The sequence below is a fragment of the Neoarius graeffei genome, chromosome 22 (assembly GCF_027579695.1).
Source record: "Neoarius graeffei isolate fNeoGra1 chromosome 22, fNeoGra1.pri, whole genome shotgun sequence".
Lineage (NCBI taxonomy): Eukaryota > Metazoa > Chordata > Actinopteri > Siluriformes > Ariidae > Neoarius > Neoarius graeffei.
Genome location: NC_083590.1, coordinates 56,784,954 through 56,802,668, shown reverse-complemented (window position 1 = coordinate 56,802,668; position 17,715 = coordinate 56,784,954). Strand labels below are relative to the sequence as shown.

At 43.0% G+C, this 17,715-nt stretch overlaps 2 protein-coding genes across 2 annotated transcripts in view; one reads left to right on the top strand and one right to left on the bottom strand.

The window, feature by feature from the left end:
* The window catches only part of gsdmea (gasdermin Ea), a 34,825-nt gene that overhangs the window by 5,686 nt on the left and 11,424 nt on the right, over positions 1 to 17,715 (bottom strand). The window contains exons 3-4 of the mRNA XM_060905016.1: positions 12,080 to 12,275; positions 6,207 to 6,372 (exon numbers count right to left, since the gene is read on the bottom strand). Coding sequence (XP_060760999.1) covers positions 6,207 to 6,372; positions 12,080 to 12,275 — 362 coding nt within the window. The remainder of the gene's footprint in view (positions 1 to 6,206; positions 6,373 to 12,079; positions 12,276 to 17,715) is intronic.
* pals2b (protein associated with LIN7 2, MAGUK p55 family member b) overlaps positions 1 to 17,715 on the top strand; it is a 114,069-nt gene that overhangs the window by 88,281 nt on the left and 8,073 nt on the right. The window lies entirely within an intron of this gene.

The following is a 17,715-nucleotide window of genomic DNA, read 5'->3' as shown; positions in this document are numbered from 1 at the left end:
TACATTAGTAAATGCACTGATGATGTCACGGACACTAAGACCATCACAGTATGGGCCAACCAGAAACCATGGGGCATGGGGGAAGTCTGTTGGTTACTGAAAGCCTGGAATGCTGCTTTCAGAGCAGGTGATGAGGCTGATCTGAGATCAGCAAGAGCCAACTTGTCCCGTGGCATCAGACCAGCAAAGAAGTAGTACAGCAGCAGGACAGCCCATCATTTCACTGACAGCAGAGACACAAGGAGCCTGTGGCAGGGGATACAGACCATCACGGACTATAAACCTCAACCACAGACCTGTGACAAGGACATCACTCTGCTGAACAGTCTAAACAACTTCTTTGGACGGTTTGAAGCCGACAACAGCATGCCTACATAGAAGACACCACCCCTCCTGGATGACCAGGTGCTGTCCCTGTCTCCAGCCAGTGTGAGGAGATCCCTCTCCAGGATCAACACCCGCAAAGCTGTAGGACCTGACAACATTCCAGGTCATGTGCTAAAGGACTGTGCAGAGGAGCTCACAGAAGTGCTCACAGACATCTTCAACACCTCCCTGAGCCAAGCTGTTGTCCCCACCTGCTTCAAGAGCACCACCATCATCCATGTTCCAAAGAAGGCCTCTCCATCCTGCTTCAACGACTACCGCCCTGTGGCACTGACCCCCATCATTATGAAGTGCTTCGAGCGATTACTCATGCAGCACATCAAATCCATCCTCCCTCCCTCCATGGACCCTTACAATTTGCATATCGGGCCAATTGGTCCACTGATGATGCAATCTCTACCGCTCTCCACCCAGCTCTCACTCATCTGGACACTAAGGACTCTTACATGCGGATGCTGTTCTTAGACTTTAGTTCAGCATTTAACACAATCATCCCCCAGCAGCTGATACAGAAACTGGACTGTCTAGGACTAAACACCTCCCTCTGCAATTGGTTGCTGGACTTTCTGACCGGAAGACCACAGGCAGTTCGGGTCGGCAGCAACACATCCAGCACCATCATACTGAACACAGGGGCCCTTCAAGGAGCTCAGCCCCCTTCTCTTCACCCTGCTGACCCACAACTGCACACCAACACACAACAGCAACCTCTTCATCAAGTTTGCGGATGACACGACTGTGGTGGGACTCATTAACAACAATGATGAGTCATACTACAGGGACGAGGTGAGCCAACTGGCCGCGTGGTGCAGAGACAACAATCTCTCTCTTAATGTGGAGAAGACGAAGGAGATGGTTGTCGACTTCCGGAGAGCCTCCACCCAGCGTCCTCCACTGACCATCAACGGTGCTGCTGTGGAGAGAGTGAGCAGCACCAAGTTCCTGGGTGTGTACCTCACCGAGGATCTCTCCTGGAGCAGCAACACCGCATTGCTGGCCAGGAAAGCTCAGCAGCGCCTCTACTTCCTCTGCAGACTGAAAAGAGCTAGAGCACCAGTCCCTATCATGCAGACCTTCTACCGCGGAACCATCGAGAGCATCCTGACCAACTGCATCACTGTGTGGTACGGCGGTTGTACTGCATCCTGCCGGAAGACCCTGCAGCGCATAGTGAGAGCAGCTGAGAAGATCATCGGTGTCCCCCTACCCTCCCTTCAGGATATTTACAACACATGCCTGGCCCGCAGAGCACTCAGCATTGCGGGCGACTCCACCCATCCCAACCATCACTTCTTCAGCCTCCTGCCTTCTGGGAGGAGAATGAGAAGCCTCCGGGCGAGAACCGGCAGACTGAGAGACAGCTTCATCCACCAAGCCGTCAGGATGCTGAACTCCCTCCCAGGCCAGTACCCCCTTCCCTTAATACACAAACCAAATGTCACCAGCCACTTTAACGAACTGTAACGGAATTCAATTGCACTATGTAAAAACTGTTCACAATACTGTTTACACTTTATACATATCTGCCATATTTATACTTACACTGAAAATTCTGCTCATACTGCCATATTTATTTATGGGGTTTTTTAGTTAATTGCACTATATAAAAACTGTTTACAACACTGTTTACACTTTATACATCTTTTATCTTTGATAGACTTCACTGCTACACTGTTTATACTGTCATATCTGCCATATTTATACTTACACTGAAAATTCTGCTCATACTGCCATATTTATTTATTTATATTTATACTGATAATTCTGTTTATATCGTGCTATATTGCCCTACTATACTGTCAGACTGCTGTTCCTGTTTACATTGTTCATTCTGTTTATATTGTTATTCGTCACATTTAAATTTATACCGTTAATTCTGTTCACACTGCCACATTTGCACTTTCTGGATTGCCACTGTCTTGTCTTAGCTGTACAACTTTAGCTTGTGTGTGTAAATAACCCCCCTTATTTATTTATTTATTTATTTATTTATTTTGTTTGCACCTAGCCTGGCAAGCCAGACTAAATGTGAATATTTAGTCTGGCCTCGATCCGTAGACATTTCCGAAGCGGGTAGGAGGAACAACCCGCTGTCTTTCAAACTGTCTCTGTGCGTATAGGCCAACGCTCTGACCAATCAGCGCAACAGTGACTGTGACGTAGTCAGAGCGACAGAAAGCAGTGGGGGAGACCTTGAAATAAATAATTTTTCAAAATGCGTATTAATTAATAAACAGGTTCTAGATATTAAGAAGTTTGCAGATAATGACCACAAGTTTGGAGTCTGCACCACATACACATTTTTTTCCAAGTGTTTTTCAAGGGTTTGCTTAAACTGTTTTTGAGAGTTTTTATTTAGTGGTGTTTGGTGAAATAATTTCCCTTAAATTTAAAATAACGGGAAAATAAGAAACAATCAAAAAGTAATGTTTCAAAGCTGTTTATTAATTATTCGTACTGCACAAACTAGCCCCATCCTTTTGGCTACGAGCGGAGCCAGCTGGTAGATCAGACTTTTGCCATAGCCGGTCGGCAAAACAGCGAAAACGTCCTTCTTGAAAGGGAATTAGCGGAGAGCCTCTTCCTGCTCTTGTTTCAACGAAAATTCCAAGTCTAATTCCTCTAAAACTGATTCCAAAGCGGAGTCAAACGCGCGCTGTTCACTAGCCATAGCCATCTTTCCTGCTGCGCTTTCTCCAGCGTCACGCAGCTTTGTCGTCACTCCTGCAAAAGCCCGCCCAAAGAATCCAAACAAAAACCTTGCGTTGTGATTGGTGGGCACGATTTGATGCCTGGGGTGTTTTTGTTTATATGGTGCGAGGCTAGACCCATTCGCTAGGCAAAAAATATTTTTGGCCGCTAGGCGGGTGGGTCTAGTTTACTAGGCTAGTTTGCACCGTGGATAAGAGGGAAACGCAATTTCAATTCTCTGTATGTCCTGCACATATGGCATTATTGACAATAAAGTTGACTTGAACTTGAACTAATGTTGAAGTTCTCGAGCGCTGTGGTGTCTTCAGCGTGGAATGTCAGATCATTAAGACACAGTTGCATTGGGTAGGTCACCTAGTTAGAATGGAGGATACCAGGATACCCAAAGCTATGTTTTACTCCTAATTAAAGATAGGACAAAGACTAATTGGAAGGTCAAAACTCTGTTATAAAGATACACTGAAACAAAATCTCAAGGCGTGCAGCATCAATACTGACTCCTGGGAAGCTACCGGTTATGATCGTGTGAAGTGGCGACAAACCTGTCTAAAGGGTATTGACACATTCAAAACAAATAGGACAAGGCAGCTTAATGAGAAAAGGGCCAGGAGGAAAGGCAGTGTCAGCACCTGTCTAGACGCTAGTGCTGTATATATCTGCAGCACTTGCAGCAAAGTTTGCCATTCCAGGATAGGATTGCTTTCCCACAAGAGGACTCATCATTAGATGTTGCAGGGTACTCATGCGTTGCCTTTGACATGAGACTCCATCATCATCATCATCATGTACATAGAATAATTGTACACTTACTAGTAGAGTAGTAAGTATACAACTCCTGACTGCACCCCCTCAGTTACTAACCACCACTGCTGATCAGACACTGGGCCTCATTAATGAAGAACCAAGCATGCTCATGGCAAAATCTGTTGCCATCCACCAGGACAATCAAAATGAAATACAGGTGACCTTCTACCAGGACAATGATCCAAAACACACTGCAAAGGACCCTCTCAGTCGGTTCCACAGGAAGAAAATAAAGGTATAGGAATGGGCCAGTCAATCACCCAGACTTAAACCCAATAGAAAATGTGTGGAAAGAACTGAAGATCAAGATTCATGGGCCTCCCAGAACTTTCATGTTTTAAAGACAGTCTGTGTAGAAGACTGGGCTAAAATCCCACCTGAACACTGAAAGACTAGTTCCTTCATACCAGAAGTGTTTTCAAACTGACATTGCAAACAAAGTCTCCTCTACCAAGTGTTAACTAAATTCCAGCTAGCGTGCTCATTTCCTGTGTCATTCCATTTCAATGCACAAAACCTTTGGAGTACTGTGATTTCTTTATCTGTGTAGTTTTATTCAGTTAATACCAATTTCAACTTGTTTTATGTGAATAACTGTATAAATAGCTATTTAAAAATTGCTTTTTTAAATTGTTGACATTTTGGAAATGTATTTCTCCTACTGTATACAGTCAGGTCCATAAATATTTGGACAATATTTGACAGTTATTGTTAGTTTAGCTGTCTACTGCAGTATATTTGCATGAGCGGTATACAAATTACAGTGCTTTCTATACAATCACAATCCCTTTTTATGGGATTTTTTGGTCCCTTTTTATGGGACCAAAAGTACTTGGATAAGCTAAAATAATCAGATTTTTTTTTTAAAATACTTGGCTGCAGATCCTTTGCAATAAATGACAGACAGTAGTCTGGAACCCAAAGACAAAGACATCATCAGATGCTGGGTTTCTTCCTTGGACCTGCCAGGTATTTACCGCAGCTATTTTCACTTCCTGCTCCTTCATGGGCATGTTGTGTTCAGTTTTGCCTTTAGCAAGTGAAATGCAGCTCCGTTGTATTCAGGTCAGGTGATTGATATTCCACTATTTTGCCTTAAAAAGTCTAATCTTGAAAGGGTTTCTTTCAATGCATGCTTTAGGTCATTGTCCATCTGCTCTGTGAAGCTCAATCTAGTGAGTTTTGACACACTTGGCTGAATCTAAGCAGATAATATAGCTCTATACACTTCAGAATTCATCTTCCTGAATTTGTCAGCAGTCACTTATTTAGTCATAGTATTTATCAGTCACAGTATTCATCATCATTACTGTATATACAAGAGAATCAGTTCCCCACGCCCACGCTCAGTTCCCCACGCCCACGCTATAGGATAATAAGTAGTTCTATCCCTTTTCCATACCCTTCTTTTCCCATCAATCTGGTACAAGTTGAACTTTGCCTCATCTGTCCACAGGATGTTGTTTCAAGAATGTAAAGGCTTTTTTCCAGATTCTTTTGGCAAACTTTAATCTGGTCTTCCAATGGTACCAGTGATTGGTCTAGTACTTTACTCTGGTTTAAACTTATTGTGATTGTTGACTATGTCACAGATATGCCTACCGTACCTGGAGGCTGTTTTTGGTCTGGCTAACTGTTGTGAAAGAGTTTTTTTTTTTTTAACCAGGCAAATAATTTTCATCATCCCCAACAGTTGTTTTCTGTGGTCTTCTGCAGTTTTCTGCCTAATGATGGTTTGCTTCACTCTTTGGACTTCATATTGAGAATTAACAGCAACAGATTCCAAATGCAAATGCTACAACTGAAATCAACTTTTGATCTTTTATCTGCTTACATCTCATCTCATCTCATTATCTGTAGCCGCTTTATCCTGTTCTACAGGGTCACAGGCAAGCTGGAGCCTATCCCAGTTGACTACGGGCGAAAGGCGGGGTTCACCCTGGACAAGTCGCCAGGTCATCACAGGGCTATCTGCTTACATGTAAGTAAAATAATGAGGAAATAACAAACTGAGCCATGGGACAGCTAAGTCGCCAATTGTCCATTTTTTGGTCCCTTTAAAAAGGGGGTCATCATATAAAAATTGCTGTATTCACCTGATTTGTGAATACCCTCAAATTACAGCTAAAAGTCTGCACCTTCCTTATTTATTTTCAACTCAAGTATGCTGTAATAGACAGGTAAAATAACAAACAGCTTTGTTAATAGATGTCCAAATACGTATATAACTGACTGTATTATACAGTAGGTACACACACACACACACACACACAGTATAGTTTAAAAAAAAAAACTCACAGTACCTTAGTAGGACAGAGTACTTCAAGTAAGGCACTGCATGTGCCTCCTTTCAGTTCACTGAAGTTAATGGTGCAGTCACAAGTAGTGAAGATCCGCTCTTTCACTAAAGCGAAGCCCCGTTTTTTGCCTTGTATCTGCTTAATAAGCTTGTGCTGAGGGTCCACTTTCCTGCAAATCCAAATAAACCAACATCACAAATATCCATCCAGGCTTGGATTGAATACTAGACAATTGAATACTAGACAAAGACAAGATTTTTAATGTTCAAACTGATAAATTTTATTGTTTTGGGGTTTTTTTGTGTGTGTGTGAATATACACTCATTCTGAATTTGATGCCTGCAACACGTTCCAAAAGAGTTGAAACAGGGGCAACAAAAGACTGGGAAAGTTGTGGAATGCTCAAAAAAACCGCCAGAAACATTCTACAGGTAAACAGGTTAATTGGTAATTGGAAAGGTTCAGTTGTTCACAAGCAAGGATAGGGTGAGATTCACCACTTTGTGAAAAACTGCATGGGCAAAGAGTCCAACAGTTTAAGACCAACATTTCTCAGTGTACAAGTGCTGCAAGGAACTTAGAGACTTCATCATTGACAATCCATAAGATCATCAAAAGGTTCAGAGAATCCAGAGAAATCTCTGCACATAAGAGACAAGGCCAAAAATGAAACTTGAAATGCATGTGACCTTTAATCCCTCAGGTGGCACTGCATTAAAAACCGACATGTCATGGTCCTACCTGTGGGCTTCTCTCTTCAGGTAACATCTCCACTCAGCATTACCAGCCACGCCCGCACTCACTTCCTCTTATTAACTTCCAGTGGCTGTCATTGGCTGTTGCCAATCACCTGCTTCCCCCCTGTGTGTATTTAAGCTGCAGTCCTCCCAAGCTTCTGCGTCAGATTGTCTGCAACTTCCAGCGTGATAACCTGCTCTGTGTTCCTTCTACTCTGGCTCCTGACAATATTCTGTTCTGTCTGCTCTCCAGCCCCGGTAACCTGATCTGCCTTCTGTCCTGTCGACTCTGCCTCTTGCCTGCCTCTCCTGTACCTTCGCCTGATCTCCAGCCTGCCCAGCCCTGCTGCTTGCCTGCTTCTCCATCAGCCCGGTGTGAGCAGCCCTGCCTGGAGCCCTACTCTCCAGCCCCGGTAACCTGACCCTGCATTTCTGTCCCCTATCTTGCTATCTGATCTGTGACTGTGTTCCAGCCTGCTCCCTAACTCCAGCCTGCTGAGGGACTACTGCTGGGAGACTACCTGAAACCCAAGTGCTGTCAGCCTATAGCCACACCTCTCTGACAACGCCTGATCCCGTCTGATCTCAGAAGCTAAAAAGGGTCGGGTCTGGTCAGTACTTGGATGGGAGACCTCAGACGCCACCAGCCATCCCTGCCTCTCAGTCCTCCTGCCACTAAACTACACACACATTCTCCCAACTCCCTTTTCCCCTGTTATTAATAAACTGTGGTTTGAGTGCATTTGATCTCCTCTCCTGTCTGGTCCCTGACACGACATGATTGTAGAAAGGATATTACTACATAAACACAGTTCATTGCTGCATCTACCATGCAAAGCAAAAGCCAAATATCAACAACATCCAGAAACACAGCTGAACTCGATAGGCCTGAGGTAATCTGAGATGGACTAATGCAAAGTGAAAAAGTGTGCTGTGGTCTGACGAGTCCACATCTAAATTTTTTTTGGGAAATAATGGATGTTGTGTCCTCCGGGCAAAAGACAAAAAGGACCATCTAGATAGTTGGTTACCAGTAGAAAGTTCAAAAGCCAACATCTGTGATGATATGGGGTGTGTTAGTGCCCATGGCATGGATAACTTGCACATCTGTGAAGGCTCCATTAATGCTGAAAGATACATATAGGTTATGAAAGAACCTATGCTGCCATCCAGACATCTTTTCCAGACAAGATAATGTCAAGCCACATTCTGCATGTGTTACAACAGCATGACTTAGTAGTGAAAGAGTGCCAGTGCTAAACTGGCCTGCCTGCCTCCCACTGAAAATATGTGATGCATTATAAAGCATAAAATAGAACAATGGAGGCCCTGGACTGTTGAGCAACTGAGGTCGTATATCAAGCAAGAATGGGAAAGAAGTTCATGTTCAAAACTTCTACAGTTAGTGTCCTCAGCTCCCAAACACTTACTGAGTGTTGTTTAAAAAAAAAAAGTGATGTAACGTATTTCCCATCTCAGCTTTTTTTGGAACGTGTTGCAGGCATCAAATTAAGAATGAATGTATATTTACAAACTAGAAGGGCACTCAGAGTGCATACATCCACCAAGCCACATATTCAGATTTGCATCAAAATCTAATCATTTGTTCCTTAGCCCATGGCCCACCTTTCCTCAAAATTTCCTCAAAATCCATTTACTACTTTTCGAGTTACATTTGGAAAATACAAACAAGCAAACAAACGGAAGTGAAAACATAACCTCCAACAAAGTTGACAGAGGTAAAAACAAAGTTTATCAGCTTGAACATCAAATGTCTTGTGTTTTTATTGTATTCAATTGAATACAAGTCGAAAAAGATTTGCAAATCATTGCATTCTGTTTTTATTTACGTATTACCCAGCATCCCAATTTTTTTGGAATTGGGGTTGTAAAAAAGGGTATTCCCAAAATACCCCAGAATCCAGAGGCGGTTTTGTCAGGACATTTCAAACTATGACCCATATATGTTGGGTACTCACTGATCATGGCATTGTCAACAAAAATCTCCAGACATGATCAAGATTCTTGCAAAAAAAAAAAAAATATATATATATATATATCTCATCTCATTATCTCTAGCCGCTTTATCCTTCACCCTGGACAAGTCGCCAGGTCATCACAGGGCTGACACATAGACAACCATTCACACTCACATTCACACCTACGCTCAATTTAGAGTCACCAGTTAACCCAACCTGCATGTCTTTGGACTGTGGGGGAAACCGGAGCACCCGGAGGAAACCCACGCGGACACGGGGAGAACATGCAAACTCCACACAGAAAGGCCCTCGCCGGCCCCGGGGCTCGAACCCAGGACCTTCTTGCTGTGAGGCGACAGCGCTAACCACTACACCACCATGCCGCCCTATATATATATATATATATATATATATATATATATGAGTGATTCCACGCTTATGGGTACTGAAATGGGGACATGAACTTATTTTTAAAAATTCACCTAAAACCATTTCTTTTTTTACCATCAGGTCACAAAACATGTAATCTTTAATGAATGATATGTTAAAAGATAACTTTAATTTTCTGAGATGTAATAAAAACATATTTATATGCCAAAGTCAAGCCTATGAGTTCCAAAATGATGTCCGTTACATTACTTCTGTTACGATTGTCCATCTCGCGTCTGTTACAAATTAATTACAATCTAGCTATATACCATGTTAATCTTATTGAAAGAATGTGTATGTTTATTCTACTACACATGTTTATTAATTATATTTGCTAAAACATCACCTTCCTATGTTTCAAAAAGTAATTCTACATTATTAAAATTGAGAATATATATGTCCACAACACTTCTGTTACATTCTGACTTTGGCATATAAATATGTTTTTATTACATCTCAGAAAATTAAAGTTATCTTTTAACATATCATTCATTAAAGATTACATGTTTTGTGACCTGATGGTAAAAAAAGAAATGGTTTTAGGTGAATTTTTAAAAATAAGTTCATGTCCCCATTTCAGTACCCATAAGCGTGGAATCACTCATATATATATATATATATATATATATATATATATATATATATATATATATATATATTTTTTTTTTTTTTTTTGCAAGAATCTTGATCATGTCTGGAGATTTTTTTGACAATGCCATGATCAGTAAAAAAAACCACAAAAATCCATATATAAATAGGGGAGAGCGGGGTAAGATGAGCCAGGGGGTAAGATGAGCCACCCCCTGTTTCTAAGAAACAGTAAACAAATGTGACCATGTGACCACATTCAAAGGGGGGCGGGACCATTTACTTACACTTGTGGAGAGGAGCACCACATGTCAAACTAGGTGAGGGACATATTTATAAAAATGTGTTTTTGTGCTTTCTAAGTCAATTCCATGTTTGTCCACAGTGAAGATGATTTAGAGAAGACAAAATTAGAATAATATTTAGACACATTAGGGTTAAGTTAGTGGCTTTCTAAGCTATGATATGAATGCTAATAAAAATAATTTTGATTAGCCTAATCCCCTTTATTAGCATTTTTCTACAAAATGGTGGCCACGGGGTAAGACGAGCCATTAGATCTGGGGCAAGTTCAGCCATTGGCTCAACTTACCCCATTGGTGGCTGAGCTTACCCAATATGGATGACACTTAAGTTTTCACATTTACTGGTCATATATGACAACAACAACAACAACAACAAATAAACAAAATAAATAACATGTTAATATAAATATGTTTAAAAGGTTTTTAATAAATAAAATAATGCCCTCTGTTATTACAGGTGTGCATGATGTGCATGATCTATGCATATCTCTCTCTCTATCCCTCCCTATCCCATCTCGTTCTATCACCTCTCTCTTCATCTCCCCTTCTCTATGCAACGGCCCTATCCCCCACTTGATTGACTTGACTTGATTCATTGATTGCATTTCTAATAATAAAAGTTGTTTACTTTGTTAACCGAACATGTTTTGTGTTGGCTCAATTTACCCCACACAGTGGCTCATCTTACCCCGTGCATGGGGTAAGTTGAGCCACTTGACATTTTTTTTTCAAGAGGTAATATCACTCTAACCATAAGAGCTTATCAATTATTTTTTGCTCATATAGTAACAGTACACTTTGAAATTTGGTATGATGTGTAGACTGAAAGCAAAAATGGCTTTAACATGTAGTTATGATGAAAAATGTAAAAAGTGGCTCATCTTACCCCGCTCTCCCCTATGGATTTTTGCGGTTTTGGCACAGTGTTCTTTGTTGGCTTTGGCAGTATGTTTGGGATCACTGTTTTGCTGTAGGATGAAGCACCATCCAATGAGTTTGGAGGCATTTTCCTTAACTTTAGCTAATAAGATGTTTCTAGACACCTCAGAATTCATCCAGTTACTGCCATTTTCACTCAATGAAAATGAGTGAGCCAGTACCTGTGGCAGCTATACAAGCCCCTTTTTTTTTTTTTTTTTACAGATAAGGTGGTATGTAGTCTTGGGCAGTCCCTCCTCGCCTTCACACTTTGCTTTTGCCATCTTTATGATAGGAGTTAGTCTTGGTCTCATGTGCCCACAAGACCTAGTGGTTTGCATCTTGCAGTGCAGCCTCTGTATTTCTGTTTGGAGAGTCTTCTGCAGAGTCATCGACAAATTCACACCTGCCTCCTGAAGAGTGTTTCTAATCTGTCAGGCAGGTGTATACGAATTCTTCTTCATTATGGTGGGGATTCTTCTTTCATCAGCTGTGGAGGTCTTCCTTGGCCTACCAGCTCACCAGTTCTCTCTTTCTTCTTAATAATGTTCCAAACAGTTGGTTTTGGTAAAGCTAAGGTTTGACCAATGTCACTTACTGTTTTATTCTTGTTTCTGAGCCTTATAATGGTTCCTTGGCAATCTTGTTGTTGACAAACAGCAAAGCAGACTCCAAAGTTGACCAAAAGCTCTCTTATACCTACACTAATGAAGTGATTAGATGTAATGTTTACATGGTAAAACTAAAAAAATAAATAAATAAAAAATTACAATCTGAGAGTGTGCACTTTAAGCAAATGTGAATGGCATGAGTACAAATTTAGAATTGTGAAATACAGAGGCAAGTTACAAATTATGCCTTTCCCCCAAACATTATGGAGGGCACTGTACATTAGATGTTTCTTTAATGGTTTATGTCACCTGTTTTTGGAGTCTTTGAGAAAGTGTGGCATAATCAAACTTTCTTTGTGGAGCGTCCCGAGAGACAATAAATTCTTGGATGTCCCATGTCCAGTGGCTTTCACGCCGACTCCAGCCATGTCTACCTCGCCAGCTCCAGCAACATTACCTTTCTGGGTCTCTTCATATTTATTTAGGTACACCTTCTCTTCTAGCACTGAAAAACAGCACAGCCAAAAGCAGAAAAATATTATTCAGACTTTATTGTGAGGGGAAATAAGTACTGTATTTGGACACTTGCTTTTGTTGTTTGTTTAATATACTTCAAGTGCATATATCTACGTCAAAGTTATCCACATACTGTGTTTTATACAATTATACAGTTTACATACAGGGACATGTCTGTCATTATGTACATGAATGAGATGGCAGTATTGGGCTTTTAGTGATTTATTTGAACTGTTGTTTCCCCGGCAGAATGATTGTACAACATATAATACAAAAAATAAGAATTTGGTGCACAAGTTTTACACAATTTGTTGGTTTTCTGGCAGGGACATGACTTTTACTGTAAGCACAGTCCACATATATTCAATAGGGCTGAGGTCAGGCCATTCCAAAAGCTTAATGTTAGCCTGCTTTATCAATTCCACAGCCTGCTCTGATGTGTGTTTGTGGTCATTGTTCTGTTGGAACACACAGCTGTGTCCAAGTTTCAGTCATCTAGCTGATGGTTTGAGGTTATGCTGAAGAATTCTGAGGTAGTCCTCCTTCCTCATTATTCCATCCACTTTGTTTAACCGTACTTAACAGTTGCTTAACAGTAGGTACAGTGTTCTTGGGGTCGAATGATTCACCACTACTCCTCCAAACATGCCTCTGGTCAAACAACTTTTTCTTTGTCCATGTGGTCAGCTGCCTCTCAGTCCATGGCAATGCTTGACTGTGTATCTGCAGCTTCCAGTTCATGGCAGTCCTGTGCCTTGGCGGTTCCTGGGTTGTTCCTGTCCATCCAAATCAATTTCCTCTTAGCTAAGTGAAACAGCATCTTTGGGCCTTCTTCCAGAAAAGTCTTCTTCCAGCAAAGTGGCTACACCTCCCAATAACTTGTACTTAATGTACAGTTGTTTGAACTGATGATGTTGGAATCTGCAGTTGTTCAGAAATGACTCCAAGAGACATTCCTGAGTGTGTAAATCTATGATCCTCTTTCTCAGCTCTGCACTGAGCTCCTTGGACTTTCCTATTGGTCAATCTAATGAGTGTCAAATGAACCCATGTTGTGCACAGAGAAGCTACCAGCTGTAGTCAATCATCACAAACAGGAAGTTAAAAGGCATTTTGGAATTGCACAACCCTTCTTTCTCCAAACGCAACATGGTGAATTATCACCAAACAATTCAATTTTGTTTTGTCTGACCAGAGTACATTGTCCCAAGGGAGTTCTAAATTTTCTAAGTGCTTTTAGATGTGCATTCCTTTTTAGCAGAAGTGTTTTGTGTGAGGTTTGGTGTGGTGCAGTTCACTGCTTAATATTTTCAGTGTAACTGTTATTCCTGCTGCTTTCAGGTAGTCCCACACTGATTGCTGGCTTCTCTCTTACCTTCCTTAACATTAAAGGTGCATTAATTTTTTGCCAAGATTTTGTATTAATGATGGGTGTTCTCCAGCATTCCAAAGACTCTCAGTGGGGTAAAGGTCAGGAGTCTGTGGTGATTAAATCATGTGTAAAATGATTCCTTGTGCTCCCTGAATCACTCTTTCACTATCTGAGCCCTAATTTTATCCCCGTGCCATCAAGAATGAAAAAAAAAAAAATCACTGATGTGAACCTGGCCATTCAGTACATTTCAGGTTGTCAGCTGACTTCATTTTATTGCCCCATAACGTTGCTGATCCTCGACCTGACCAACTGAACCAACCCCAGATCGCCACACTGCCTCCAGAGGCTTGGACAGTGGATACTGTGCATGATGGGGCATCGGTTCGTGAGCTTCCCTCCTTACCCGGACACGCCGATCACTCAGGAATAGGGTCAGTCTGGACTCCTCAGGCCACATGACCTTTTTCCATCGCTCTAGAGTCCAATCTTTATGCTCTCTAACAAACTGAAACCTTTTCTCCTGATTATCTTCACTAACGAGTGGGTTTACTTATGAACACATGGCTGTTTAGTCCCAATCCTGTGAGTTCTTGTTGTATTGTGCATGTGGAAAAGCTCTTACTTTCACTATTAAACATGAGTTCTACTGTCAATCACTGTCAGTCAAGATTTCTTTCCAACCACATTCTTTCCAGGAAGTTGATGGTTCATCACTATCTTCCCAGGTTTTAATAGAATAGAATAGAATACCTTTATTGTCACTATACACATGTACAATGAGATTAAAGCATCTCCATTAACAGCGCAAACAGCGTGGAGAGAGAGAGAGAGAGAGAGGAAGGAAAGAAAAAAAAAGGGGGGGGGGGGAGGTAAGGTGCACAGTCCTGAGGTGTATGTGTTGTGTTACACATTATGGAGTGAGGTATTGCTCATTGCACATTATAAAGTATTGCACAGAGAGTCACAATATAAAGTATTGCACATAATAAATTATTGCATGAGAGAGTCACATTATAAAATAAAATATTACACATTATGAAGTATTGCAAGGTAAGGTAAGGTGCACAGACTTGAGGTGTATGTGCTGTGTGTACTGTAAGGTGCACAGTCCTGAGGTGTATGTGCTGTGTGTAAGGTGCACAGTCCTGAGGTGAATGTGTTGTGTTTCACATTATGGAGTGAGATATTGCAAATTATAAAAGTATTGCACAGAGAGAGTCACCTTATAAAGTACTGCACATTATAAATTATTGCACGAAGAGAGTCACGTAGTAAAATAAATAGACTATAAAGTCAGAGCATATCCGAGTTCAGGGCGGTTATGGCTTTTGGAAAGAAGCTGTTTTTGAATCGATTTGTCTTTGTCCTGATGCACCTGTAGTGCCTCCCTGAGGGTAACAGGTCGAACAGGTCAAAGCCAGGGTGGGAGCTGTCCTTGATAATGTTCTTAGCTCTGCTAAGGCAGCGGGAGGTGTAAATGTCCATCAGGGAGGGGAGAGGGCAGCCAATGATCTTCTGTGCTGCCTTAACTACCCTCTGGAGCCTTTCCCTGTCTACAGCAGTGCAGCTGCCGTACCATACTGTAATACAGTACGTCAGCAGGCTCTCGATGGATGAGCGGTAGAAGGTCAGCAGCAGGTTGGAGTTTAGGTTGTACTTCCTGAGGACTCTCAGGAAGTGTAGCCACTGCTGAGCCTTCTTAATAACTGCTGTAATGTTTATTGACCAGGAGATGTTGGCAAAGATGAGGACGCCGAGAAACCGGAAGGTGTGGACCCTCTCCACATACTTGTTGTTGATGTAGAGGGGGGCTAGGTCAGTGCTGTGCTTCCTGAAGTCAACAATGAGCTCTTTGGTTTTCTTGGTGCTCAGAGCGAGGTTATTTTCTGAACACCAGGCTGCCAACTTCAGGACCTCCTCTCTGTAGGCTGCCTCGTCTCCCTTTGAGATGAGTCCGACCACTGTGGTGTCGTCAGCAAACTTGATGATAAGGTTGTTGTTGTTGTGGGTCGGACTACAGTCGTGGGTGTAGAGGCAGTACAGGAGGGGGCTCAGCACACAGCCCTGTGGAGAGCCGGTGCTCAACGTGCAGGTGGAGGAGAAGTGGGGGCCAAGTCTCACAGTCTGGGGCCGGTTGGTAAGAAAGTCCTTTATCCAGGCACATGTGGGGGGGGGGGGGGGGGGGGCTGAGTGTGTCCAGTTTACTGATAAGGATGTCCGGGATTATTGTGTTGAAAGCAGAACTGTAATCCACAAAGAGTATGCGGACGTAGCTCTACTGCTGCTCCAGGTGGTTCAGTACAGAGTGTAGAGCTACGGCGATGGCGTCCTCTGTGGAGCTGTTTGCGCAATATGCGAACTAGTAGGGGTCAAAGTCTGGGGGGAGGTGGTCCTTGATGTGCTGAAGAACTAGTCTCTCGAAGCACTTCATGATTACCGGAGTGAGGACCACAGGTGATGGGAGACTTCTTCGGCACCGGGATTATTGTGGCTGATTTTAGGCAGGGCGGGATGACTGCCTGAGCCAGGGAGAGGTTAAAGATCCTGGTGAAGGTAGGGGCGAGCTGGTGGGCACACACTCTGAGCACCTTATCAGGTACTCCATCTGGGCCAGCAGCTTTCTTGGGGTTCACTGCCAGGAGCACCTGTCTGACATCGGGCTCCTGTACAGTGAATGGGGTGATGTACGAACTGTGTGGTGGTGGGGCAAGGCTGGAGCAGATGAGTGCTGCTGAGATGTTTCAAAGTGAGCAAAGAAGCAATTTAGCTCCTCTGCCAGTGGCGCACTCCAGTCTCCTGTTGATGCATCACAGTCTCTGAAGTTCATGATGTCTTGTATGCCCCGCCACACCTCCCGTATGTTGTTGCTGAACAGGTGGGACTCTATACACAGCCTATGGTCCGCCTTGGCTTTTTTAATTTCTCTTTTTAGATCAGCTCGAGCGGCACTGTACAGAGCTCTGTCACCTGACCTGAAGGCAGCGTCGCGAGCCCTGAGGAGTGAGCGGACATGGCTGGTCATCCAGGGTTTCTGGTTTGGGAAAACCCGGATGTTTTTATCCACCATCACATTTCCGATACAGAACTTGATAAAGTCCAGTACCGTTCCTGTGAATGTCTCCAGCTCCTGGTGTTCAAATAAGTCCCAATCTGCCTGTTTAAAGCAGTCCTGTAGTTTGGAGAGTGCATTGTCAGGCCAGGTTGTGATAGTCCTTGTGGTGGGCCTGGCTCTGCGTCTGAGGGGGGTGTAGGCTGGGGAGAGCAGGAGGGAAAGATGGTCTGACTGGCCGAGGTGGGGGAGGGGTATGGCTCTGTACGCGTGCTTGATGTTAGAATAAACATGATCCAGAGTGTTCTCCCCTCTAGTAGAACACTTAACTTGTTGGTAAAACTTCGGCAGTACAGTCTTCAAGTTGGCCTTATTAAAGTCTCCTGCGATTATGTGAACACTGTCAGGGTGGGCCCGCTGCTGTTTGTTAACGGTGTTCAACAGGAAAGAGAGCGCTGTGTTAACACAGGCGTCGGGTGGAATATACACAGCTGTGACAATCACTACAGTTAGCTCTCTCAGTAGAAAAAAAGGCCGGCATCTTACAGACATGTACTTGAGGTCTGGGGAACAGTGTTTATCTATAATTGTTCCGTTGTTACACCAATTATCATGCACGTAAATACAGAGCCCCCCTCCTCTGCTCTTACCGGAGTCCTCAGTCCTATCCCAGCGGAGCAGAGTACGGCCTGCTAGCTGCAAGCTAGCATCGGGTATTTCCGGATGAAGCCAGGTTTCGGTGATAATTAAAACACAGCAGTCCCGAACATAGCGATTTTCAGCGAGTTGTAATTCCAGATCATCTGTTTTATGCACCAGGGATCTGGCATTGGAGAGATACAGGCTCGGTAGAGGTGGCTTGTGTGGTTGTTTTCTTAGCCTTAGCATAGCACCAGACCTGCGGCCCTGCTTCTGCTTCCTCTCCCTCCTCCGTCTGCACCGCCTCCTAGACCTGACAACAATCCACGGAGAGCCCGGCGGTCTCGCTATGTCATCTGGGATGTT